At 46.5% G+C, this 27,459-nt stretch overlaps 1 protein-coding gene across 1 annotated transcript in view; it reads right to left on the reverse strand.

Moving 5' to 3' along the window:
- LOC115091127 overlaps positions 1-27,459 on the reverse strand; it is a 394,241-nt gene that overhangs the window by 137,908 nt on the left and 228,874 nt on the right. Inside the window, exon 5 of the mRNA XM_029601056.1 lies at positions 8,216-8,311. Coding sequence (XP_029456916.1) covers positions 8,216-8,311 — 96 coding nt within the window. The remainder of the gene's footprint in view (positions 1-8,215; positions 8,312-27,459) is intronic.

The following is a 27,459-nucleotide window of genomic DNA, read 5'->3' on the forward strand; positions in this document are numbered from 1 at the left end:
ACCAGTTCACCTTTATCCACATGTTTATTAACTCCTTCAAAAAAGTGAAGCAGATTTGTGAGGCAAGACTTGCCTTGGGTAAAGCCATGCTGACTTTGTTCCATTAAACCATGTCTTTCTATATGTTCTGTGATTTTGATGCTTAGAACACTTTCCTCTATTTTTCCTGGCACTGAAGTCAGGCTAACTGGTCTGTATTTTCCCAGATCGCCCCTGGAGCCCTTTTAAATATTGGGGTTATATTAGCTATCCTCCAGTCTTCAGGTACAATGGATGATTTTAATAATAGGTTACACATTTTTATTAATAGGTCTGAAATTTCATTTTTGAGTTCCTTTAGAACCCTGGGGTGTATACCATCTGGTCCAGGTGATTTACTACTTTTCAGTTTATCAATTAGGCCTACCACATCTTCTAGGTTCACCGTGATTTGGTTCAGGCCATCTGAATCATTACCCATGAAAACCTTCTCCAGAATGGGTATCTCCCCAACATACTCTTTAGTAAACACCGAAGCAAAGAAATCATTTAATCTTTCTGCGATGGCCTTATCTTCTCCAAGTGCCCCTTTAACCCCTCGATCATCTATCTAACACCATACTGCCTCATTCATTCATGCACTTACATGATTCAACTTCATAGGAAGCAACATTATGAGGTTGATTTTAAAAGCATTACTCAAGCAAAAATGCCCACATATGCATATATGTGCGCCATGCACAATCAATGCGTATTTTAAAAAGCTGTAAAGTATGCAAGCTTCAAAAACAAGAAGGTGGAAAAGGGGCGGGTCTTGGGTGGAGCATGGGCATTCTGGAGTGGGGGCCAACAGTTACATGCGTAATGTTGAGATTACTACCTGATAATCTCCTTTTCCTTAGTGTAGACAGATGGACTCAGAACGAATGGGATAGTATCCGCGTGCTAGCAGTTGGAGATGGATCTGACGTCAGCACGGGGGTATATATATCCCCACGGGAAGCGTAGCAACTCAGTAATCTTCCTTGCAAAAGCTGTTATGGATATGTGTACTGACGCTCAGTGAAAAGTGAAAACAGGATTCCCCTGACCGATTGATAGTAGCTGGAGACCACCAGCATTCCCAACCGGAAGGCGTTGACATCTGGTAGAGTGTACGCTCTTATGGAATATAAGACATGGCTTACCTTGAATCAGTGAAACCCATGTACACAGGCAGCTGGGCGGGATGCTGAGTCCATCTGTCTACACTAAGGAAAAGGAGATTATCAGGTAGTAATCTCAACATTTCCTGGCGTGTAGCCAGATGGACTCAGAACGAATGGGATGTACAAAAGCTTTACTCCCAGCCTGGGTGGGAGGCTGCCTGAGGACCATGTAGTATCACCCTCGCAAATGCTGAGTCCTCCCTAGCCTGGACGTCCAGACGGTAGAACCTGGAAAAGGTATGGAGGGAGGACCAAGTCGCCGCTTTACATATTTCTGCAGGCGACAGCATCCTGGATTCCGCCCAGGATGCCGCTTGCGCTCTGGTAGAATGAGCCTTGACCTGTAGAGGCGGAGACTTCCCAGCCTCTACATAAGCTGCTCTGATAACTTCTTTAATCCAGCGGGCGATGGTGGGCCGCGAGGCCGCTTCACCTTGCTTCTTCCCGCTGTGCAGGACGAACAGATGGTCCATCTTTCGTAGTTGTTGTGTCACTTCCAGATATCTGGGCAGTAATCTGCCAATGTCGAGATGGCGCAATAAACGCCCTTCTTCAGATTTCTTCAAACCTGCCGTTGTATGCAAGGATAGAGTCTTATTAAGGTGAAACTGTGAAACCACTTTAGGTAAAAAGGAGGGAACCGTGCGAAGATGGATAGCCTCTGGAGTGATTCGCAGAAAGGGATCATGGAAGGACAGTGCATGCAGCTCTGAGATGCGGCGTGCTGAACAGACAGCCAGCAAGAACACCATCTTCAAAGTGAGAGACCGGAGAGACAGGCCCCGAAGGGGTCTGAAGGTGGATCCCGCGAGGAAATCCAAAACAAGGTTGAAGTTCCACAAAGATACCGGCCACTTCAGTGGCGGACGAATATGCTTGACTCCTTGCAGGAAGCGAGAAACATCTGGGTGCTTGGCGATGGTCTTGCCATCCCTCCTGGGACCATAGCAAGACAGCGCAGCCACCTGAACTTTGATGGAGCTGAGGGAGAGACCCTTCCTGCAGGAAATCCAACACAATAGGGATTGTGGACACATGTAGATTGGTGCCATGAGTGTCGCACCATGCTTCAAATACTCTCCAGATCCTTACATAGGTGAGGGATGTAGAAAACTTGCGAGCTCGGAGGAGTGTATTTATCACAGGCTCCGAGTAACCTCTTTTCTTCAGTCTAGCCCTCTCAATGGCCAGACCGTAAGAGAAAATTGATCTGGATCCTCGTGGAGGATGGGACCTTGACGTAGAAGGTCCCGGAGAGGAGGCAGGGGAAGAGGCTCCCCTGCCAGTAGTCTTCTCATGTCCGCATACCAGGGTCTTCTTGGCCAGTCTGGTGCCACTAGAAGAACTAGGCCCCGGTGTTTCTGAATCTTGTGGATGATGGCGCCCAGCAGAGGCCACGGTGGAAAGGCGTATAGCAGAGTCCCTGGAGGCCACGGCTGAACCAGGGCATCGATTCCGTGGGAGAACGGATCGCGCTTGCGGCTGAAGTATCTGGGTACTTGAGCATTGGACTTGTCCGCCAGTAAATCCATGTCCGGAATCCCCCAGTGATCCACAATCATCTGGAAGGCTGTGGGTGACAGCTGCCACTCTCCCGGGTTTAGATTCTCTCTGCTGAGGAAGTCTGCCGTGGTGTTGTCCTTCCCAGCAATGTGGACGGCGGAGATGTCCTGCAGATTCGCCTCTGCCCAAGCCATCAGTGAGGCGATCTCCAGAGATACTTGATGACTTCTGGTTCCGCCTTGACGGTTGATGTATGCCACTGTGGTGGCGTTGTCGGACATCACTCTGACAGCTCTGTTTTTCAGTCTGTGAGCCAATTGCAGACATGCCAATCGGACTGCCCGAGCCTCTAGGCGATTGATGTTCCACGCTGACTCTTCTCTGTTCCACCGCCCTTGTGCGGTAAGTCCTTCGCAGTGGGCACCCCAGCCGCTCAGGCTGGCATCCGTGGTGAGCAGAGTCCACGTGGGAGAGGACATCTTCGACCCTCTGCTCATGTGGCTGGGCTGCAACCACCACCGTAACTGGGTCCGTACTCTGGTAGGCAGAGGTAGGTGCGTGGAATAGTTCCTTAGACGGGGACTCCAGCGAGAGAGCAGGGAGTGTTGTAGAGGTCTCATATGGGCCCTTGCCCAAGGTACCACTTCCAGGGTGGATGCCATGAGACCGAGAACCTGCAGATAATCCCAAGCTATGGGCCGACTGGTTCCCATCAAGTATTGGATACGCGTCTGAAGTTTCAACCTCCTCTTGGAAGTGAGACTGACTGTGTCTGCCTGCGTGTCGAACTGTGCTCCCAGGTATTCCAGTGACTGGGAAGGCTGTAGGCAACTCTTGCTGAGGTTGATTACCCAGCCCAAGCTTTCCAGGAGGGCGATCACTCTGTAGGTTGTCCGATAGCTCTCCTCTCGTGATTTCGCCCTGATCAGCCAATCGTCTAGGTAGGGATGGACCAGAATTCCTTCCCGCCTGAGCGCTGCTGCTACCACGACGACCACCTTGGTGAAGGTCCGCGGTGACGTGGCCAACCCGAAGGGCAGAGCCCGGAATTGGAAGTGGCGTCCTAGAACCTTGAAGCGTAGGTAGCGCTGATGATCCGGATGGATCGGGATATGCAGGTATGCCTCTGACAGGTCTAATGCCGTGAGGAATTCTCCTGGCTGTACAGCGGCCTTGACGGAGCGCAGAGTCTCCATGCGAAACCTGGGGAACCGTAAGTATTGATTGACGGACTTGAGGTCCAGGACAGGCCAAAAGGTGCCCCCTTTCTTGGGCACCATGAAATAAATGGAATAGTGTCCAGAATTCACTTCCCAGGCAGGTACTGGGATGATGGCTTTCAAGGACAGGAGCCTCGCCAGGGTAGCTTCCAATGCCGCCTGCTTGTGTATGGGACATGAAGATTCCACAAACTTGTCCGGAGGGAGATGATGAAAGTCCAGATAATACCCCTCTTGGATGATGACGAGGACCCACTGGTCCGACGTAATCTCGACCCATCTGGGGTAGAAGAGGGTTAACCTGCCCCCTATGGCTCCGTCCCCTAGATGAATCGGCGGAACTTCATTGGGAGGCACGGCCGGGACCTGAGCCCGGGCCTGCTCCCCTCTTGCGCTGCTTGGTCCGAAAGGACTGATTCCTGGCCTGAGAACGCGGCGCCTGATAGCGACTCCTGTAAGGAACGAAGCGCTGTGAACCCCTGCCCCTGGAGGGCCTTGGAAAGGCGCGCTGACTCCTTCGGAACCGATCTTCCGGCAGTCTAGGCACTGGAGAGGCGCCCAATGTACTGGCCAGTTTATCCAGGTCGCTGCCAAAGAGGAAAGAGCCCTTAAAGGGCAATCTGGTGAGGCGTGTCTTTGAAGGCGCATCAGCTGACCATCTCCGGATCCAGAGCTGCCTCCTGGCGGCTACGGAGGATGAAATCCCCTTAGCTGTTGTCTGGACCAGGACTGATGCCGCATCCGTGAGGAACGAAAGAGCTGACTCCATATCAGCTGCTGGAGCGTTGTTCCTAACCTGTGACAAACAGGCACGCGTCACCACTGTGCAGCAGGTCGCGATCTGCAAAGATAGAGCTGCCACCTCAAAGGTCTGTTTCAGAATGGCGTCCAGTCGCCGGTCATGAGGCTCCTTGAGGGCCGTCCCCCCTTCAACTTGAATAGTAGTGCGCTTGACCACAGCGCTAATCAAGGCGTCCACCTGAGGGCACGCTAGCAGGTCCTGGATAGCCGGTGCCAATGGGTACATGCCCGTCAGGGCCCGGCCCCCTTTGAAGGAAGCCGCAGGTGCCGCCCATTCTAAATCTATCAGTTGTTGTGCTGCTTGCAAGAATGGAAAATGGCGGGCTGTAGGACGAAGACCTTCCAGCAGAGGGTTCTGCACAGAGGGTACCGTAGCGCTGGGACCCGTAATATCCAACTCCGCCAGACACTGAGACACCAGGTCGGAGAGATCCTCTTTAGAGAAGAACCGCCTCATGGTTCTATATGGTTCAATCCCTGGGGGAAGTTCCCCTTCGTCCGGAAGTTCGGACTCGTCCGGTGAAAACTCCTGGTCTGACTGATCTGGGCTGTCCAGCGGCGGGAGGTCCCGCTCACGATAAAGGCGTGAGGGTCCAGGAACAGGATCTGCCGGAGCCGCCACCGCAGCAGCCGCCGCGGTCGCGGCCACCGCCGGAACCGCAGGAACAGCTGGAACAGCAGGGCCTGGATGGGAAGCCGTCTGCATCTGTACAAAAGCATGAATCCCCTTAAAGAGATCCACCCAGGAAATTGAAGCAGCCTCTACAAGATCCCCCGGGATTCCCGATTGGTCGAGACTGCCCACTAAGTCCGGGGTAGCCCCTGGGGAACTGTCCGCAAATTGCGGCTGAGACGGGTCCTGGCCCGAGGGTCCCACGGCCTCCTCACATTGGGCACATAGGGAGTCTGGCTCTTCACTGTGTGTGGCCCGAAGCTGGCATGCAGAGCAGAGGCCGAGGGCTTTAATGCCGGAGGCAGGCGGCGCACCCGCTGAAGACGCAGATGCGTTTTGTTCCATAGTATGCGCTGAATGAAAAGCGGCCACAATATACGCTTAATACCACAGGCGCTCAATAATATGCGGAAGCAATATACGCTTAATACAACAGGCGCTCAATAATAAGCAGCAGCAACAGGCGCTCAATAATATGCGGCAGCAATATACGGTGAATACAACAGGCGCTCAATAATATGCGGCAGTAATAGGCGCTCAATACAACAGGCGCTCAATAATATGCGGCAGCAATATGTGCGCTTAAGAACGCTAAATGATATACCATACGCTCTCAGCAATAGGCGATCAGGAATACACGTTCAATGGCAATCAATAAGCTCTTAGCAACATGCAATTAGCAATAATGGCATTCAGTATGCTCTCAGCAATTAGGCAGTTTAGCAACACACGCTCAATGGCAGGCAATATGCAGTCAGCAAGATGCAGGTAATAATAATGGCATTCAGTATGCTCTCAGCAATTAAGCGGTCAGCAGTACACGCTCAATGGCATTCCATATGCGCTAAGTAATATACGAGCCGCAACACAATCGTAATAGCCTTCAATAGGCTCTCAGCAATATGCGGGTGGCAATACACGCACAATGGCAATCAATACCTCACAGTAAGAAGGCAATATACGCACAAGGAGGAATAGAGCTGCGCCTATTACGGGCGCCCTACCTGAACGAGGCCCACAAAACGGCGCCCTCCTTGGCGTGCCACGCCGCCGATCCTCTGTTCCTTCGGAGACCCGAAATAAGAGATGTACGCCTCACCTGAACCACGGAGCTTCTCGGCTGGAACCCAGGCGGTCTCCGGCTGCGGGGAGAGCGGGTAAGTACCTTCACCACCGCGATTGAGGAAATGCACCCGCTACCTCATCCACGCCGGGACCGAGGCGTCTCGTATGCCTCACCCGAACCTCGCCCGGGGGCTATGTCCCTGCCGCGCTTCGGCCGGACCGAGGACTTAACTCACCGGGGGATCACGGAAATCACCCCGGGCAACTCTACTGGGGGAGGGACCTTAGGGTATCACCGCAGGAGTGCGGGCTCGATGGGTTTGTAGAGATTAGGAAGTAGAATCTAGAATTATAAGAAAAGAGAAAATTAAAGTAGCTTTGGAAAGCACGCTCAATGAGCGTGCAGGCACTCCAAACTGCTTTGGAGACGGAAATTACTGAGTTGCTACGCTTCCCGTGGGGATATATATACCCCCGTGCTGACGTCAGATCCGTCTCCAACTGCGAGCACGCGGATACTATCCCATTCGTTCTGAGTCTATCTGGCTACACGCCAGGAAACTCCATATTTTTAAACCGGAGACCGCAGCATGCTTCAGCTTGTTATCTGCATAAGCTTACTGCTGGTCCAGATAAGGAGCAAGTCTGTAGATCTTGGGTTTTAGGGCTCACAGGACATGGTGAGGGGTCTGAGTCAACTGCAGAGCATACAGGATGAAGAACCAGAGGAGTCTTGAAGACCTTGATATTAAATGGGAAAACTGGTGGACTAATTGGTAAAACTGGATTGCCCTTCGCATGAGCATGTTTTAAAATCCTACATACGCACATAAAAGCTGGCAAAGTCCTAGGAATGATATGTAAAGTAGGTTTTCTTGAGCAATCTCTTAAGTTTAGGTGCATACTTGCATGTGTGAGGAGTATTTTAAAATATAGGGGCCGGATTTACGTGCATATGAGGGGTTACACGCACCGGGCCTATTTTATAAAGAACCAGTGACACGCATAAAGCCCCTAGGGCTTTACAAAAGGGGCGGGGCCAAAGCCCTCCGGTAAAGTGGCCATTTGCCGCTGTGTCGGAGGATCACGTGCCGGCAGGCTGCCGGCGCGCTCAGCTTGTGCCTGCCTGCGTGAAATAAAAATTTGGGGAGGGTTAGGTTAGGGTTAGGGGGTGGAAAGGTTAGGAGAAGGGGTGAGAAGGTCAGGCTAGGGGGTAGGGATGTTCTCTCCCAGGTGGCTCTGAAATTGGAGCAGCCTGGGAGGGAACGGGGGAAGCCCACGGGTGTCGACGCGCACAGGGTGCACAATTTGCACCCCCTTGTGCACGCCGACCCCTGATTTTAGAACATGCATGCGCCTGCGCGCGCATGTTACAAAATCAGGCGTACATGTTTGCTGCCAGGTAGCGCGTGCACATGTATGCCAGCACGTATGTATGAAAATTCACCCCATGTGTGCATGATTTAAAATTGCAGCGTATCTCTGCTCACACCGATACATGCGTATATGGGTGCATGCACACTCATTTTAAAATTAGCCTGAAAATGTTTAGCATTCTCAGATCACTACAATAAAATCCTTAAAACACCCATCAGAATCAGATTAGGTCTGTTAAATATTCAGACTTGAATTAGAGAGAAGCAAAGCATCAATTCCCTATGCAATTTTTATACAAGAAGCTACCGCAACATGAGGGAAATTGTGTGGGTAGAGCTTACAAATGTTTCACACAAATGAGAGGCACTGAAGAACCTTGCAATATTTACCTTTGTTCTGAGACTTTCCTAGGTTCTGCCAGGTATAGAATTCTTTTCGAAGGTACATCCCAAATTTTCTTCAAGTTCTGTGAATCTTGACATTGGCTGTACCACAAGACAGACTTTCAGTCAAACCACACAGGCAATACAAATGGCCAGCATAGTAGACATGGACAAACAAAAACAGGAAGATTCACAATTAACAGCAATTAACATCCTCTCTATGGGCTACTGACCAGTCAGTAGTACAAGGTTTCATGGTGTTTGCTAGCTTAAATGGAAAAGCATAAGCAAGCAATGACCAAAGACAAAAGTCAAACAAGTTTTGTTTACAGACTTCTAGAAACATATGCACTAAAGTTCAGTAGTGAAATACTGAATAAAGTGAACTATTCTCATCGAACCTTAAAATCACAGTGCTAATGTGCTAGCTAATATAATATAATGCAAAAATAGAGCATGATTGGATCTGTTGTAGCAGGGAATAGAACAATAAAAGAAGTCACTTCTAACTTTGTATATGAAAATGTTGATTTATTTTGATTAAGACAATTTAGAAAAATTATCATTGTTTTGGACATCGATAAGGTATTGTTAAACTTGATCATAGATGACAAGAAGTAAAAAAGTCTTATATTATTATTAATTACAGTTTACATAATATATAAGTAGTTTCTCTCATAATATTGTCTAGGGATCTTTAAGGGCAATATAGAGGTAATGTGGTACATTCCTAAATTCCTGTCTTTCATCTCTGCATTGGCACTTACTCCAAATCATCCTGACTAACTTAAATTAGGGTAAGTGAGGAGACAAGATGTGGAGATTTTTTCTTCCTTTGATCTTGTCTTTGTCTCCAATAATACAAGTTCAACAATGCTTTAGATGCCTTGAGAATACAGTTGAGAACATATCTTTTACCTACTGGATGTAAATTTAAATTCTTTTTCATAAAAGGACTTCATATATAACATCCTATGTGAATAGCCAGGCTATATGATCCTGGCCATATATAGTCATGGCTATTTTCTAGTACTTAGCAACAAATGTCCATCTGTAGTATTTTTACCACAGTCACCTGTCTGCATTTCTCTTCTGTTGAAATCAGCATAGCCTGCTGTTCAGATTTTCATCAGTCCTCAGCATATTACTGATTCATTGTCTTGTATTTAAACAAATGCAGAAACTTCAAAGTCTTCAGCCCTTTTCGTTATTAAACAGTCATTTTCAATATTTGCAGGGTCAATCCAGCAAACAAACATGAGAATCAATTACTCCATCACTCTACACAGTAACAGGGATATAGTCTTAAACTTATTTATTTATTTATTTATTTATTTATGGATTTATATACCGGAGGTTCCTGTATAATATACATATCACCCCGGTTTACAATGAACAGTAACTATCGCTTCAAGTTAGCGGTTTACAATGAACATAGTTAATCCAAGAAACAGAATAAATATATATATATAACAATGCTAACAATTAACAAAAAACAATAAATAAAATAACAATAAATAAATAAATAAATAACAATAAATAACAATGAAAAAATGGCAATAAATAAAATGACAATAAATAAAATAGCAATTAATAAAATAACAAGAGGGTTAATGAGAAAATAACATGGTTAAATAACATGAAACTTGAAATTGATACATTTCTTGGTCTTGATCTTTTTTGTTTTTCTCTTTGTATTTATTGTTTAAAGGTTGAAATGGTCTCTGTTGTGCCCGTCGGTTGCAGACGGCTGTGACCGCTCTGCCTTACCTCTTTTTCTCCTCTTTCACTTTCTTTGGGCAAGATAGCTGCCTCCGGTGCCGAGTGCCGAGGGTCTCGGCGTTTCCAAACCAGCATTGGCGTCCCCATCCGCCATGCTTACTCCCGTGGCCTCCTAGGGCGCGAGCGCGCACATCTCCTACGCTCAAATACACGTCATGGCGGGAACCTTGGGGGCAGCCCCACCGCATGACGTTAATACTTCCGGGTATATTTAGCCTCCATTTCCGCTACCACCTTGAGTTAGCAAAGACTTCGGTTTAGCTACTCTGACCATTCTAAGCTGCACGCTTAGATGCCGCTTTCACTCCAGGGGCCTCACTCCTGTAAGAAGCTCTAGACACCCGCTCCTCGGGGGTCTCTCGCTTCCAACTACCCTTTGGGGTTCTCACTAAGACAACCGCTCCTCTGGGGTCTCTCTTTCTCTTCTACATTTCAGGATATTGGACTATTGGGTACTCGCTCCTCGAGGGCCTATCAGCCATTATATCCTGCACCACGGACCTTCGGTCCCACCATTCTACCACCAGGAAGACACCTTCATTTCCTGTGAGTACCTCCACGATCCGGTGCTCCAACTCCACCCACCAGCTGCGGCGTTACCCGCACTGCGGGTTCCCACCTATCGTGAACATCTGGGTAAGACTATACTTCTGAGCCTGTTGAACGTACTGGCACTTCGTGGATCAGTGCCTTACCTTCCTGCCTTTACCATCTATCTACAGCAGTACAATAAAGACTCTGTCCATACTGTGTCGCAGTGGTTCTCCACGGGGCCCCTCCCCGTGGGCGGAGTCATCTCCATTGTGACCAAGGGTCCACAATGCCACAAACACAACAGATTGCTAACTCCATGGACTCGGCTCAGCTCACAGCCCTGCAGGCCATCCCTGGCCTAGACCAGCGGATCACGGAACAACAAAAGTCTTTGGAGAGCCTAGCTACTGCCTTCAATCAGTTACACGCTCAACTGAACTCTTCAGCTACTCCTGTGAAGGAATTGCTGTCACCAGTGGTAACCCTTAAGACCACTGTACCTTTATCCACACCTACCCGCTTTACGGGTAAAGCCAAGATGTGCAGAGAGTTTGTTAATCAATGCAGCATGCATTTTTCATTACAGCCTACCCTCTTTCCCACTGAAGCTTCAAAGACCACCTACATCCTGTCGTTCCTAGAAGGACGAGCCCTGGCCTGAGCTTCACCGTTATGGGAACGTGAAGATCCTATCCTGAATGACCTACCAGGATTTCTAAAACTTTTTAAGTCTGTGTTTGATGACCCGGCTCGCCAGACCATCACTGGATCTGCCTTGCTCAACCTTCAGCAAGGTAACAAGCCACTTACAGACTTTGCTATTGAATTTAAGACTCTAGCATCCAAACTACATTGGGACACTGGATGCTTACGTGCCATATTCATGCAGGGTCTCAACTCTCACATAAAGGATGAATTAGTGGCTCGTGATTTGCCTGATACCCTTGAGACCCTGATGGAACTAGCAGGGAGAATTGACCGCCGTATTTACGATCGTACTCAGGAGGCTAAGAGTCCACGAAAGTCTACAGTGGAGGCTAACCGTCCTAAACCTGTGCCTATTGCTTCCAGCTTACCGTCTGCACCCCTAGAGGAGGAAGAGCCTTTGCAACTAGGCCGAAGCCATTTGACCTCTAAAGAGAGACGTTATCGCAAGTGCATGGGTTGTGCATGTACTGTGGCCAATTGGGTCATGCAGTCCAAACTTGTCCATTTGTCCATGAAACTGACGGGCCTGGGATCTGCAGGAGGACATCTCCTGGGCCTCGCCTCTCCTACTCCTCCATTATCATTACCAGTATCTCTGCTTTGCGGAGGTCTCGAATTTCAGACTCTCGCTCTCATTGACTCCGGTGCTGGAGGTAATTTTATTCTGCAGTGCTTGGTTGAACATCTATGGATTCCTACCACACCAATAGCTAAGCCTCTGCTACTGTCATCCATCCATGGAGAACCACCTCCTGGAGAAGTTTCATTGACCACCCAGGCCATCGGCCTGAGCACTGGAGCTCTACACTCAGAATCAATTTATTTTCTAGTATTGGAAAAAGCCATGCATCCGGTGGTATTGGGGCTGCCATGGCTTCAAGACCATATGCCACAATTTAACTGGGCTACCTTGGAACTGTCCCAGTGTGGACCAGACTGTCATGGTCAGTATCTTGCTGAAGTTTCACCGCTCATCTGCATGCCCACTACCCCATCATTACCTGGCTTACCTCCACAATACGCCTCCTTCGAGGATGTTTTCTCAAAGCAAGCAGAGAGTTTGATTGTGCCGTAAATATGAAGCCAAATTCAGAACCTCCCAAAGGAAGGGTTTACCCTCTTTCAGTAGCTGAGACTAAAGCTATGTCTACCTACATACAAGAAAATCTGCAAAAGGGATTTATCAGACCTTCCAAATCACCTGCTGGTGCAGGCTTCTTTTTCGTAGGGAAAAAGGATGGCACCTTATGCCCCTGCATCGACTACAGAGGTCTGAATGAGACTACCATCAAGGATAGGTACCCCCTGCCCTTAATAGCTGAACTGTTTGATAGGCTCCAAGGGGCCAAAATATTCTACAAATTAGACCTAAAAGGAGCTTACAACTTGGTGCGTATTCAAGAAGGAGGCGAATGGAAGACCGTTTTTAACACCCATGATGGACACTTTGAATACCTCATCATGCCCTTTGGTTTAAGTAACGTACCTGCAGTCTTTCAAAATATGATGAACGACATTACAGGACTTACTGTATCAATGCGAAGTAGTATATCTCGATGATATACTGTTCTTTTCTCAAGATCTGCAAAGTCATCAGGAGGATGTTAAGAAAGTTCTAAGACACCTGCGTGAGTACCACCTTTATGCAAAGTTTGAGCAGTGCGAATTCCACAAAGAAGCTGTACCCTTCCTGGGATACATTAATGGTTTTCAAATGGACCCCAAGAAACTTGAGAGTATCCGGGACTGGCCTCAACCCACAGGTCTGAAGGCATTGCATCACTTCTTGGGATTCACCAACTACTACCGATCCTTTATTAAACACTACTCATCATTGACAGTCCCTCTAACTGCTATGACCAAGAAGGGAGCCAACCCTGCCAGTTGGTCTCCAGAAGCCATCTCAGCCTTCATGACGCTCAAAGAGGCTTTTCAAAAGAAGCTGTGTCTCCGCCACCCTGACCCACACCATCCTTTCATCATGGAGGTCGACGCATCTGACGTTGGTGTGGGGTCGGTTCTAAGTCAGTACAGCGAATCCAATGTGCTCCATCCTTGCTCTTTCTTTTCTAGGCGATTCTCGCCTGCTGAGAGAAATTATGGGATAGGAGACAAGGAGCTTCTCGCAATCAAGCTGGCTTTTGAAGAGTGGTGTCCCTGGCTAGAAGGCGCACAACACCAAATAGTAGTATACACCGATCACAAGAATCTAGACTACCTTCGACATGCTCAACTACTCAACCACCATCAAACAAGATCGTCTCTGTTTTTCAACAGATTTGACTTCCTTCTGATGTACCATCCAGGAGAGAAGAACACTCTGGCTGATGCCCTATCACGCTCCTTCTCACCTCAGGATGTGCCGGATGAACTCTTTCATATCATCGATCCCGAAAGAGTGGTTCTCACAGCCACCCACATGGTACCTGCCAGGAAGACGGTGGTGGCCAGAAGTTTAAGAAAAAACTGTTGAAATGGGCACACAATTCCCGTCTGGCAGGCCATCCAGGACAGAGTCGTACCCTAGCTATGTTGCAAAGATACTATTGGTGGCCAACCATGAAGAAGGACGTATAAGCGTATGTGGGTTCCTGCGCTGTCTGTGCCAAGCAAAAGCCACCACCCGGGCATCCTTGGGGCCTATTACAGCCTCTACCATCACCGGATGAACCATGGACCCATATCGCTACCAATTTTGTAGTGGTCATACCATCATCCAACGGCAATAACACCATATGGGTTATGGTCGACTGTTTCTCTAAAATGGCACACTTTATGGCATTACCAGGATTACCCTCTGCTACTGAGTTAGCAAAACTCTTCATAAAACACATCTTCCGTCTTCATGGGATGCCTAAACATATCCTATCTGACAGGGGAGTGCAATTTACTGCAAAGTTTTGGAGAGCATTATGTCAAAAATTTGACTTCGCTTGGACTTAACCTCTGCCTACCATCCTCAGTCTAACGGTCAGACTGAGAGAATGAATAGAACGCTGAAACAATTTCTGCGATCTTATGTCAACTCTAGACAGAATGACTGGGCTGAATTTGCCTTGGGCAGAATTTGCCATCAATTCACATCCTGCTTCTTCAACGGGGTCTTCCCCTTTCCAGCTTGTCTATGGGAGACAACCATTACCTCCGCTGCCAATTCCATTGTCAGTAGCCTCTCCTGCTGCCCAGGCTACCGCAGCAGAATTATCCCAACTTTGGAGACAGGCGAAGGAGCTTCTCCTCAAAGCAGAACAAAAGGCAAAGAGAACCTATGATGCTCATCATCAAAAGGCACCCCAGTTTCAGCCTGGAGACAAGGTTTGGTTAAGCACCAAGTACCTCCGACTTAAGCTTCCTTCTGCAAGATTTGCACCTCGCTTTGTGGGACCTTTCGCCATCCTTCGGCGATTAGGAAATCTAACATACAGTCTAAAACTGCCTCCATCAATGAAGATACACAATGCATTTCATGTATCTCTACTAAAGCCAGTGATACTCTCCAAGTTCTCCAGGAAAGACCCAAAGCCTACCAGCCTGGATACAGAAGATGACATTGAATATGCTGTAGATGACATCCTTGATGTACGTAAAATCGCAAGACATGGGAGTACCTCATCTCATGGGAGAACTATGGCCCAGAGGAAAACTCCTGGGAACCACTGGCCAATATTACAGACAAGGAGATGTTACGTCAATTCCACCTGGCACACCCACGCAAGCCCAGACCACCTGGAAGAGGTCTTGGAGGGTGCCCTTTGAAGGGGGGTACTGTTGTGTCCGTCGGTCACAGATGGCTGCGACTGCTCTGGCTTACCTCTTTTTCTCCTCTTTCACTCTCTTTGGGCAAGATAGCTGCCTCTGGTGCCGAATGCCGAGGGTCTTGGCGTTTCCAAACCAGCATGGGCGTCCCTATCCGCCATGCTCACTCCCGAGGCCTCCTAGGGCACGAGCGTGCACATCTCCTACGCTCAAATAGGAGTGTAGGAGATGCCACAATCACACACATCCCTCGGACGTCCAGCTGGGCACTCAGGTCACGGCGTGTGTTCATGCACCCTCGCCGGTGGGGGCTGCTGGAAGCCGCCTTGCATGGGGAGCGCCCGATCTGCCCCGGGCTGCTGAAGCCGCTCTCGCCGCCGGCTGCCCCCGGGAGGAGAGAGAGGACTGGGGCTGCTCCGGTGACCGGCACCCATGGACGTGGCCAGGGCAGGTGAGCGGGGGCTGGGGGAAAGTTTGCCCGATCCTGTTGAGTGCAGGTTTTATCAAGCACAACAATGCTCCACCACCCTGGGTTTGAAAGTTATTTTTCAGAATACTGTTCGCATTGCAGTGGAAAGGAGAATGCATTGATATAGCGGAGAGAGGAACTGGGACGCTTAAATAAATCTTTCGTCCTTCCAGTGATGGGATTAGTTGCGATCTGAAGAGTGGCTTTCACGGTGCGTTGGATTTTAGGTTGGGCAGGCAAGAGTTTAGGTTATGCTTGGAAACAATAGGTCCTTCCTTCCTGCTCCGGAGCTGTCAGCGCGCCGGCACGGGAGACCGGCACCCATGGACGCGAACAGGGCAGGTGAGCGAGGGCTGGGGGAAGGTTTGCCCAATCCTAGCTCCTCTAAAGGTCTTGTCCTGGGGAGTGAGGGGGTCATTTGCCCGTGAAATTTCATCTCTCTGACCTGACGCTCCACAGTAACGTAGGGGTAAGGGTAGGCGGTAAATTAGCAGGTTAAACACACGGCAAAACTGCAGGTTAAAAAGGCAATAATCGGGGTGCACGTTACTGTATGGGCGGGAATAGCTAATCCGATCGTTTACATATCATATACATGCCACGGGCGGAAAGGGTTACCCGTTGATTTAAAGAAGCGGTAAGGATGGGTTAAAAGGGATAGTGAATCGCTGGTTGGACTTACGCGGCCAAATTGTGGGTACAAAGCGGGTTAGAAGCAGGGTAACTGTGTCCGCACTTTACTGTATTGGCCTGTGTGTCTGCTATCTGAGTTCAGCTTATCACAGTGGTTCCCCACGGGGCCCCTCCCCAATGGCAGAGTCATCTCCATTGCGACCAAGGGTCCACAATGCCACAAACACAACAGTCTCATTTGGTTACTTTGGGGGCGTGGGGGTTGATTTCTGGTATTATTGTTATCCTTTTCTTTTTTTGTCCTTTATATGTTAGTTCAGCTATGGGTTACAGATACAGATACCATGATTTTGTTGCATTTTCCATACTATTACTGACTATTGCTATGTTTTTTTTTATTCTGTTTATATTGTTTTGACTATGATACAATACAAGGTTATTTGAAAATTGTAGCTGTTATTAATTGATGGATGGCTAATGTCAATTGCATATTGGGGCAGATTTTAAAAGGTAAGTGCGTGGCCTATATTTGTGAGCACTACCCGGCACACACAAATGTATGCCCGATTTTATAACATGCGCATGCAGTCGCGTGCAAGTTATAAAATTAGGGGTCAGTACTCAAGGGGGTGCACACTAGTGCACGTCGAGCCCTAGGGGAGACCAGCTGGCTTTCCCCGTTCCCTCCGACTATTTTAAGTCTGTTATTTTTAATTTAAATTTCATTCTTTTAACGTAAGTTGCTGTTTTATATATTTTTTTTTAATCACTCATTTTAAATTCATATATGTCTTTCTCCCATGCTACCCTTTTACAGTATCCCGAGAACAGATGTGTTTTATTTTAACAACAAGTTGTCTGTTTTAGAACCTCTATGAGTATATTATGATGATTTTACATTGAAGTTTCTACAATCAAGAATACATCTATACAGGTATCCCTTTTCATTGCGACCATAGCAATTTACCACCAGATTCACGTCATCTTTCTGTTGTATCTACGTTCCTTGTGCCACTATGATAAAAATACACACATATGCATACAAATGAAATTAACATTTTTTATTATATTGACATAAGTTATTAATGTTTGGTACAATACTCATTCATTTACATTTCTATAAATGTTTGTGCATTTTATTTAACTGATTTATAGTTTCTTTATGTTGTTGACTTATGTACACATAATTGAGTTTGTTTTATTTTACTATATAAGTATGTTGTTACAACTTTCTTTTATGTATGTACATACATTTATGTTGAATATGTCTTATATATGTGTGTTTTTATTTTAATTTTGTTCTTAATAGCCCCTGAGCCAACTCCTGTGTGAGCGAAACCCGGCCAGAGTCTGGCAGATTCTAATAAAAGTCCCTTGATACACCAATCTTTTTTGTTTTTTTCGCTACTCAGCAATATTGGATCGGCTTCAGCTTTGATTTTTGGGTACAACCATATGTGGGAAAGGAACTGATGTGAACTGTGCCAATTACCATTCAGATTACAACTTCAGTAAAGTATGAATTTGGGCACTCACCCAGAGTCTCCTGTGTCATTTGTTTGGCACTCACATCCACAATAAGTACAGAAACAAGCATACCTCTCCCAGGGAAAATAACAATATCACCCTTGCCACCTAGGCCACTGGAGGAGTCATCCTCCCCTCTGTCAGTAAAAGAACCAGGCTCTGGGGAAAGAGACTATGTGTGAGAGAATGAGCTAGCCATTGGCCCCAAGGAGAATCTAAATTATTTTATGGCCCCATCGGTATTATGGATTACCAGGAAATGGAGGAGCCTTACACAGAGAAAGCTGAAGGAAATGAACAACACAAAGAAAAGCAGGATACTCAGGTTATGGGTCTGATACAAAAAAGTAATTAACATGTCCCAGGTTGCTAGGCAACTCTTCCTCTCCATAGGGGGGAGAATTGCCTAGGATAGGGTCTATAAGTTGCAAAGGTAGTACTTAACTCGTTGCTGTCTAAATATAAATAATCTGCTGGTGTTTCCCAACAATTCTTACCTATTTATTCTTTATTTTTCTCCCTTTAAAAAATCCAAGCCTCAAAACAGATTACAAGCTAAAACAACATATGATACACAGTTAACACAGTTTAAAAATACATTACAGTATACTGTATACCTATGCAGGGATTTTTCTCATATTTTAATGGAACCTCCCACTGTTCCTAGTTTGATCATGACAGCAACTGTCTAGAATCTAAGAATGTGATGTTAATAGAGAAGATTGAGGAGCACTATGATGTGCTGTTTGACCAGTAAACCACCCAAAAATGAATTTCTTCATGAATATGTTGTAAAAGAGATCACCATTGGCATCTTGAACCTTGGAATGATGGCTGGCCATGTGAAAAAAAGCTTCAATTACTGTTCCAGGTAAAAGATAATGTCTACTGTATTAAAATGCACATCATCCAAACTAGAGGTGGGCCATTTCCATCCCTTTGTTCTACTACAGTGAAAAATGGTTGAGGGTCTTTCTGGAATCAAAACAAGTTGATGGTCTAGCAGGGACACTGCCAGTTTTATTTTTTTTTAACTCTTTATAATTTTCAATTAACAAACAAAAATAACTTGCTTGTATCAGAAACAAATAAGTTCAGAAAACAAAGAGATATCAGATATAAGAAAAATTAATACATTGTAAGAGGCAGATTTTATAAATCTGCGCACACGCGTACTTTTGTTCGCGCACCAGGCGCGAACAAGAGTAAGCGGGATTTCAATAGATACGCGTGGCTACACGCATATCTATTGAAATCCCGTACTCTTGTTCTAAAATCCAGGGTCGGCGCGCTCAAGGCTGCCCAAAATCGGCAGCCTGCGCACGCCGAGCCGCACAGCCTGCCTCCATTCCCTCCGCCCTCCCCCCACCTTCCTCTCCCTTCCCCTACCTAACCCACCCGCCCGGCCCTATCTAAACCTCCCCCCTACCTCTATCCCGGGCCGGCCGGCTGCCACGCTCCATGTTCCGGTCCGGGGGCTGGTCCAGGGGCTGCTGTCACGCCCCCGGAACGGAAGCACGCCCCTGGACACGCCCCCGAAACGCCGCATCACTCAGGACATGCCCCCGAAACGCCGCGTCACTCCCGGTATGCCCCCGACACGCCCCTCCATGCAAGCCCTGGGACTTACACGTGCCGCTGAGCCTATGCAAAATAGGCTCGGCGCGCACAGGGGGGGTTTGCGGTAGGTTTTCGGGGGGTACGCACGTACCCCTTTGAAAATCTACCCCTGTAAATATCCAATCAAAAACTAGAAAGGGGGGGGAAGGGGGAAGATGAAATTAAAGGGGAGGACAGAAGAAATTCATCAAAGAAAAGGCATTAGCATAGTATGACCAGCAGAAATTAATAGCACCAATTTACTCAGACTGCAGGGGAAGAGGTGATTGGACTGTGGGTTTCTATGAAAGATTGTAATTGCTCAGGCTGAAAAAAAAATAAAACATTCATCACCCCTTTTAATAATACATTTACACGTGTAATGAAGGGTAAAAGAAAAACCTAAATAAACAGTAGCTTGTCAAAAGGATAGAAACTCTCTTCTCCTAACTTGCGTAACCTGAGCTAGATCAGGGTAAATCCTCATTGATTGACCATGAAAAGAAACAAATTCCTGAAGAAATTATGCATAACATTATTTAAATCAGACACTGAGATAAAGGAAATTAATAGACTACATCTATCCAAAACTTCCAAAAAAGAACTGTCCAAGAAAGCTGGATAGATTTTCAGGTATTCCATCATTAGCAATGGGGCCAGAAGATGTTCTTTTAGGCAGGAAATGACAATAATTAACAGAAGGCATATTTTCAGAGGAAAAACCAGAACTTCTTGCAGAAACTGCTTTAGCGTTGAAAAAGGAATTTCTCCAGCGATTTTAGGAAAGTTCAGAAAGCGCTAATTTAAATGTCTAACATTATTTTCAAGCAATTCTAAACATCTATAGAGCGCCATTTGATCTTTTATGGTGACAACGTTAAAGGCTTGGATTGACTGAATCTTATTTTCAGCTTCCAAAATTCTAGTAGAAGTAGAACTGACTTGTTCATGCAGTTCCAACGCTTTTAGATGAAAGTTGGAGGAGAGAGACTCTGTCTTAGAGTCCAAGCATTTTGAAAGAATTCCCGAAGCCAGCCACCAGGTCCCATAATGCTTCCAAGGTGACGAGGTGGTAAAGCGAAAGACTCACCCACTTCAATGGCTGCAGTTTCCAGAGGGAAGACTCAATATCACCCTCCATTCCAGGGCTGGGAGACACCTTCACAGCCAACGAAAAACGAGAAAGTGCCCCCTCCACCTTGGGTGCTGATACCGCATCATCAGTAGGCTCATGGGGGTCACGCTGTGCCAGCGGCGGCCGAAGGTCTGGGCTAAGGGACGCCTCGTCTGCAGGAGAACACAGCTCTCTCTGCCATGACTCACACCAAAGTCTTCAGCTCCCTGTACTGCCGGCTGGCTCATAAAGCGTAGGATGTTGGTTTGCCTTGGGGTAGGAAGGGAGTCCGGAGGGAAGACTCTCACCTTCCCCTTGTGCTTGGAAGGCATTGTAAGTCTAGGAAATGAATAACAAGCAAAAGGCTGGGCAAAGATTGCTTAAACAGCCTCACTATGCCGCCATCTTGCTTCCCCTTTTCTCTGACACTGCCAGTTTTAGAGGGAGCAGATGAGTAGCCACCTCTGCACTTAAGCCTGGGACTCTCTCAGCACAGCAGGAGCTGGGGAGGTAGCACTGCAGGCTTCCACATCATCTGCACTTGATTTCATCTTATTTGGTTTTATTCTTTTCTTTACAAATATGTTCAAATGACTACAGAGGACTATCACTCCCTCCCCATGTCCCAGCTGGATCCCAGGACATCCCTGCAGAGGAGTCTTTGGCTATGAGAGGGAGCTGACAAAGCATACAATGAATGAGGAGGATAACCCAGTATTGAACCTGCAAGAGGACAAACAAACATTCCAAAAGATCTTGGGCATCCAGCAGTCTCTGCAGCTAGAAAAAAGGAAGAAATATCCTGATCTCACTGAGGGACAAGGAGCCAAAGCTGCTGCAAGAATCTGAAAGTGAACAAGGAGAAGGAGAAGGAGAAGGACCAACTCTTGCAGCTAGAACAGAAGCCACCAGAGAAAACGTCAGCTAAGGATCCAAAAGGCCAACAGGCCCAGATGTCCAGTCACCATCACAATGGTCCTGTTAATTCCAAAGAGTCCATCCCTCAGTGCTCTTTCTCCTTGTTTAGTGGAGGGATTACTTTGTGTTTTCATTTTTTTAAAATCCATTCATGGTCATTCTACATACCTCTCAGACCCTATAGAAGACTCCAGACTGTCTGCCTGCCATAATGAAATTTGACCAAGATAGGAGGTTACAGAAAGTCAACAAAATTAAATCTTTGTCAAGAATAGTGTCCATTTATATGTGTAACTCCTCCTCTCTGGTCCTCACTAGGAAGGGGAGCACTGACCGGATGTAGCTCTTTCCACAGCAGGGGGAAGCTTTACTTCAAGATCATGAGGATGCAGTGAATAGAACCACAAAAACACTCACACTCTGAGCGGTGTTCCACATACAGTCTTTACGGTTAGAAAACTTCTGAGTTAACAAACAGTGCATTTACATGGTGAAGAGTCTGTGGTCTTCATTCACTCATCCAATACCTCAATCAGTCAGGATCTCCTTACTTCCTCTGTTTGGCAAGTTTTCCTATTGACTCTGCTAGGGAAAATACCTATAACTTTTAGGATACTTTGGTACCTGGAAATCCTGTTCGGCAGCATCTCCTAACAGGACTACAATAACACAAAGTCAACAATTGGGATTAGCCATGTGACTTATTTATATATTTAAGCATTTATCATCCACCTATATCAAAATCATGCTTAGCCATAGTGTCACATTCTGTAGCACAGGAGACGCAAGTGGGTTAATCTGGAAAGAGAATGGAACATCTATTTATATTAGTGTAAAATACAGACCTCCACCACAGAGGAGATGGATAGAGATTTAACGAAGGATATTCACAGGATTGTTGGAAAGGGGAGGGGCTGCTGCTAGGGGATTTTAATCTTCCAGATGTTGATTGGGACATCCCAATTGTAATATCTTCTATATATTCAACGTCTATATGCTGCCATTATGCAACTACTTAGACAAAACAGGTCTCACCTATTTCCTATACGCCGATGACATTCAGATCTTGCTTCCCATCAGAGATAACATCAATAATACTCTAAACCGATGGGAATCTTACCTGACAGATATAACATCTATCCTCACCCAAATGGGACTAACGCTCAAACAGAGCAAAACGGAAATTCTTCACCTCTCCAGAAAAACGTGAACACCCAACACAGACCCCACAACACTGTCCAAATACAATACGCTCACAACGGTTAGAGACCTCGGAGTCACCTTGGACAAGGAACTAAACTTTAAATATCATATCAAGACACTGATAAAAGAAGGATTCTACAAACTACAAATCTTTAAGAAACTCGAACCCCCTACTACACCCCCCGGACTACCGGACAGTACTACAATCTCCTCTTCGCCAAGTTAGATTATTGCAACGCCCTCCTAACAGGCCTACCCACAGCCACCCTCAAGCCCCTCCAGCTCCTTCAGAATGCAGCTGCGCGATCACTAACAAATACCAAAAAAACGGATCATATCACGCCCACACTCAAAAAACTCCACTGGCTACCTGTCACTTTCAGATCTCAATACAAAACCCTCATGCTCATCCACAAAGCAATCCATAATGATAAAGCTAGATGGTTACAGGGACCTCTGTACCCCTGCAACCCTAACAGGAATCTCCGCTCAACCATCACAGGTTTATTTTATTTATTTAACACTTTTCTATACCGACCTTCATGAATAAATTCAAATCAAATCGGTTTACATGTAACAAGGGGTAGAACTTAATCAACCATTTAACAAGAGGCGAAAGTTACATATAACAAGGAGGTAGTAACTTGGGGGGGCTAAGTTAGCCGGAGACAAAGGACAGCAAAACTGAATAAACTAAATAACGAAACAAAGAAACAGAGGCAAAATATCAAGCCTAAACTAGGCAGGGTGCCTAGTCAGGTAAGCGGAGTCCTGTCTGGTAGAAAATGGATGGTTTTGAAAGTTAAGGGAAGGCTTGGAGGAAGAGCCAGGTCTTACGTTTTTTTCGAAAGGTTAGAGGGCAAGGTTCTAGCCTAAGGTCTGTGGGCATGTTATTCCAAATGGCTGGACCCGCTGTAGAGAATGCTCGTTCTTTGGTGGTTGATAGACGCGTGGATTTCTTTGGGGGGACTTGCAGGGTACCTTTATACACTTCTCTGATGGGTCTTGAGGATGAGTTTAATTTGAGAGGGATCTGAAGGTCTAGTTGTTGCTGATTATGAATGGTTTGGGGAATTGTGGTAAGGGCCTTGTGCAAAATTCGGTATTTTATTGGCAGCCAATGAAGGTTCCGGAGTATGGGAGTGATGTGTGCTCCTCGGTTGGTGTTGGTTAGGATTCTAGCCGCTGCATTTTGAAGCATATGTAATGGTTTGATGGAGGAAATGGGGAGCCCAAGGAGGAGAGCGTTGCAATAGTCTGTTTTGGAGAAGAGCATGGTTTGGAGCACAGTCCTGAAATCCTGGAAATGAAGGAGGGGTCTGAGCCTTTTCATAACCTGTAGTTTATAAAAACAATCCTTGGTAGTGTTGTTGATGGATTTCTTTAGATACAAATGGTTATCGAGGATTACTCCTAGGTCCCTTACTTGAGTGATCTGGGTGTTGGGAGATGTCGGATGGGTTAGGGCCTTGTGGTCAGAGGAGATGAGGAGTTCGGTTTTGGTCGCATTGAGAACCAGGTTCAAACTGGTGAGAAGGCGGTTAATAGATTGGAGGCAGTTTTCCCAGTAGGTGAGAGTTTTAGGGAGGGATTCTGTTATGGGGATCTGAATCTGCACGTCGTCTGCATAGAGGTAGTGTATTAATTTTAGGTTTGTGAGCAACTGACAGAGGGGCAGGAGGTATATATTGAAGAGGGTAGGGGACAGGGAAGAGCCTTGGGGTACGCCTAATGTTGATTTGACGTCTTGAGATTCTTTATTATTGATTTTTACTTTGAAGCTTCTCACTACTCCCTACTCCCTCCATTAAGGAAGTGCATTGAGTCTCCACAAGAGAACACAATGCATCTATAGCAGGCCTCACCTCTGAAACAACCTCCCGGCTTCTCTCAGAACTGACCCCTCGACGCCGTCCTTCCGAAAGAATCTCAAAACATGGCTCTTTCGGAAAGCATTCCCTCCAGATAGCTAATTTCTGCTACCCCCTCCTCTAGCACTGCCAGTTCCCCTCTCTGCCACTTTACATAGTAAGTTAAATCAGAACATATTACTGTTAGAAAGTTATTATGTAAAGCAAGTTATATGTACTCAGTTAATCTGTTATACTGTATCATGTCATTATAAGGCTTGCCTTAGACATCCTGTTGTATGTAAACCAGTGTGATATTTATTTATTTTATTTTATTTACAAGTTTTTATATACCGGTATTAGTGAGGACATCATGCCGGTTTACAAATGAACAGCAGGATTGAAATTACATTGTAACAGGGGAGAGGAACTGGGGGGGTGATAACAAAGGAGCAGGATTGAAAGAAAGGCTATATACAAAGGAGAGTAACAGTAGAGGAACTTAAACTACAGTATCATACAATATCATACTATGGCCACTAGGGAGTAGTGGGGAAGCTAATCTGGGTAGGTAGATTTGATATGTCTGGGTAGGTAGATTTGATATGTCAAATCTCGGTATAGAAAAATAAATAAATACATATATGCAGGGAGATCGTGGAATATCTGCAAGGAGAACTGTTCTGACAACTGGTAATGGAGCTCATACAGGAGAGGCGATACTGGACCTGGTGCTTACCAACGGGAACAGTATTTTTGATGTTGTAGTGTATGATCATCTGGGAATAAGTGACCACCAGGTGGTGTGGTTCAATATTAGGACGCAAGAGATGAAGGTTCATTCTAAGGCGAGGGTCCTAGATGTCAGGAAAACTAACTTTCTCAAAATGGGGGAAGTACCTCAAGGTTTCATTAGCTGGATGGGGAAGCCGAAGGGCAGTGAGCAAAACTAAAAGGAGTTATCATACATGCAACTAATCTTTTGGTTAGGAATGTAAATAAAAGGAAGAGGAAAAAGAAACTATTATGATTTTCTAAAGAAGCAGATGAAAAGGTAAGGGAGAAAAGCTTAACATTCATAAGCTACAAGATATCACAGAAAGAGGAAGACAGGCAACAATATCTGGAAAAATTAACAGAAGCTGGGAAAGTAGTCAGGAATGTGAAAATTCAAATAGAAGGAAAAATAGCAAATACACTAAAACAGGAGGCAAAACTTTTTTTTGATATGTTAGTGATAAAAGTAAGTGCAAAAGTCGCACTGTGAGACTTAAGGGTGAAGGGGAGAAATATGTAGAGGCTGATGAGGAAAAAGCAAACTTAATTAACAAATATTTCTGGAGCCAGGGCCTGGTCTGAAGGCCAGGTCATGACACCAGGGCCTCAGCCTGGGCCCAGGTCTGACACCAGGGCCCGGACTGGACTCCTGGTCCTGAGGCTGGGCCCAGGCTAGGAGGCCCTGTCCAATACCTGGGCCTCAGCCTAGGCCAAGCCTGGGCCCAGGCTCGTTGGGGCCCAGTCCGGAGACCAGGTCTTGATGCCTGAACCTAGCCCAAGGCCCAGACCTGACATCTGGTACTCGGCCTAGGCCAAGGTCTGGGCCCAGGCCCAATGCTGGGGCCCGGTCCGGAGGCCGGGTCTAGACCCAGACCTAGACCCAGGCATGAAACTGGGACCTGGTCTGGAGGCCAGGTCCCAACACCGGGGCCTCGGCCTAGGCCAATGCCAGCATAGAAATGATGGCAGAAGAAGACCAAGAGGCCCATCCAGCCTGCCCAGCAAGCTTTCACACTTATTTTCTCATACTTATCTGTTACTCCAACCACTGAGTTCAGGGCCCTTATTGGTAGCTTTTTGATTCTAATTTCCTTCCACCCCCACCATTGATGCAGAGAGCAGTGTTGGAGCTGTATCAAAGTGAAGTATAAGGCTTAATGTTTGAGGGTAGTAACCGTCGTATCGAGCAAGTTACCCCGATGTTTGTATACTCATACTGCTCAGATCAATGCCTTGTTAGATGTTAACTGGATGTAAATCCTATTTCTTCATTCACCTTGCCGTTGAAGCAGTGAGCTGGGCTAGATATGCATTCAAAGTAAAGTATCAGGCTTAATTTGTTAGGGGTAGTAACTGCCGCAATAACCAAGCTACTCCCACACTTATTTGTTTACCCAGACTGTGCAATTCAGTCCTTTATTGTCTGAATATAAATTCTCGTTTCTTCATTCCCCTGTCGTTGAAGCAGTGAGCTGCGCAGGATATGCTTTCTAAGTGAAGTAACAGGCTTAAATTCGTTTGGGGTAGTAACCGCCGCAACAAGCAACCTACTCCCATGCTTATTTGTTTACCCAGACTGTGCTACATTGTTGGTTGCTGCCTGAATGAAATCCTCTTTTCCACATTTCCTCTTGCCGTTGAAGCATAGAGCAATGTTGGAGTCTCATTAACCGTGTGAATGTTTATTGAACAACCAGGTAGTAGCCGTTATTCCCGCAAGCCACCCTCATACCTCTTCTATTCATTCCCATCCTCCAGGCTTTATGGATCCACAGTGTTTATCCCACGCCCCTTTGAAATCCTTCACAGTTTTGGTCTTTACTACTTCCTCCAGAAGGGTGTTCCAGGCATCCACCACCCTCTCCGAGAAGAAATACTTACTGACATTGGTTTTGGGTCTTCCTCCCTGGAGTTTTAAATCGTGACCCCTGGTTCTGCTGATTTTTTTCCAATGGAAAAGATTTGTCGTTGACTTTGGATCATTAAAACCTTTCAAGTATCTGAAAGTCTGTATCATATCACCCTTGCTCCTCCTTTCCTCCAGGGTATACATACTTAGATTCTTCAATCTCTCCTCATAAGTCATTCGATGAAGACCATCCACCTTTTTGGTTGCCTTTCTCTGGACCGCCTCCATCCTGTCTCTGTCCCTTCAGAGATACGGTCTCCAGAACTGAGCACAGTACTCCAGGTGACGCCTCACCAAGGACCTGTACAAGGGGATAATGACTTCCCTTTTCTTACTCAAAATTCCTCTCTTTATGCAGCCCAGCATTCTTCTGGCTTTAGCTATTGCCTTGTCACACTGTTTCGCTGACTTCAGATCATTAGACACTATCACCCCCAGGTCTCTCTCCTGCTCCGTGCACATCAGCCCTTC

This window comes from Rhinatrema bivittatum, chromosome 1 (genome assembly GCF_901001135.1).
Source record: "Rhinatrema bivittatum chromosome 1, aRhiBiv1.1, whole genome shotgun sequence".
NCBI classification, from domain to species: Eukaryota; Metazoa; Chordata; class Amphibia; order Gymnophiona; family Rhinatrematidae; genus Rhinatrema; species Rhinatrema bivittatum.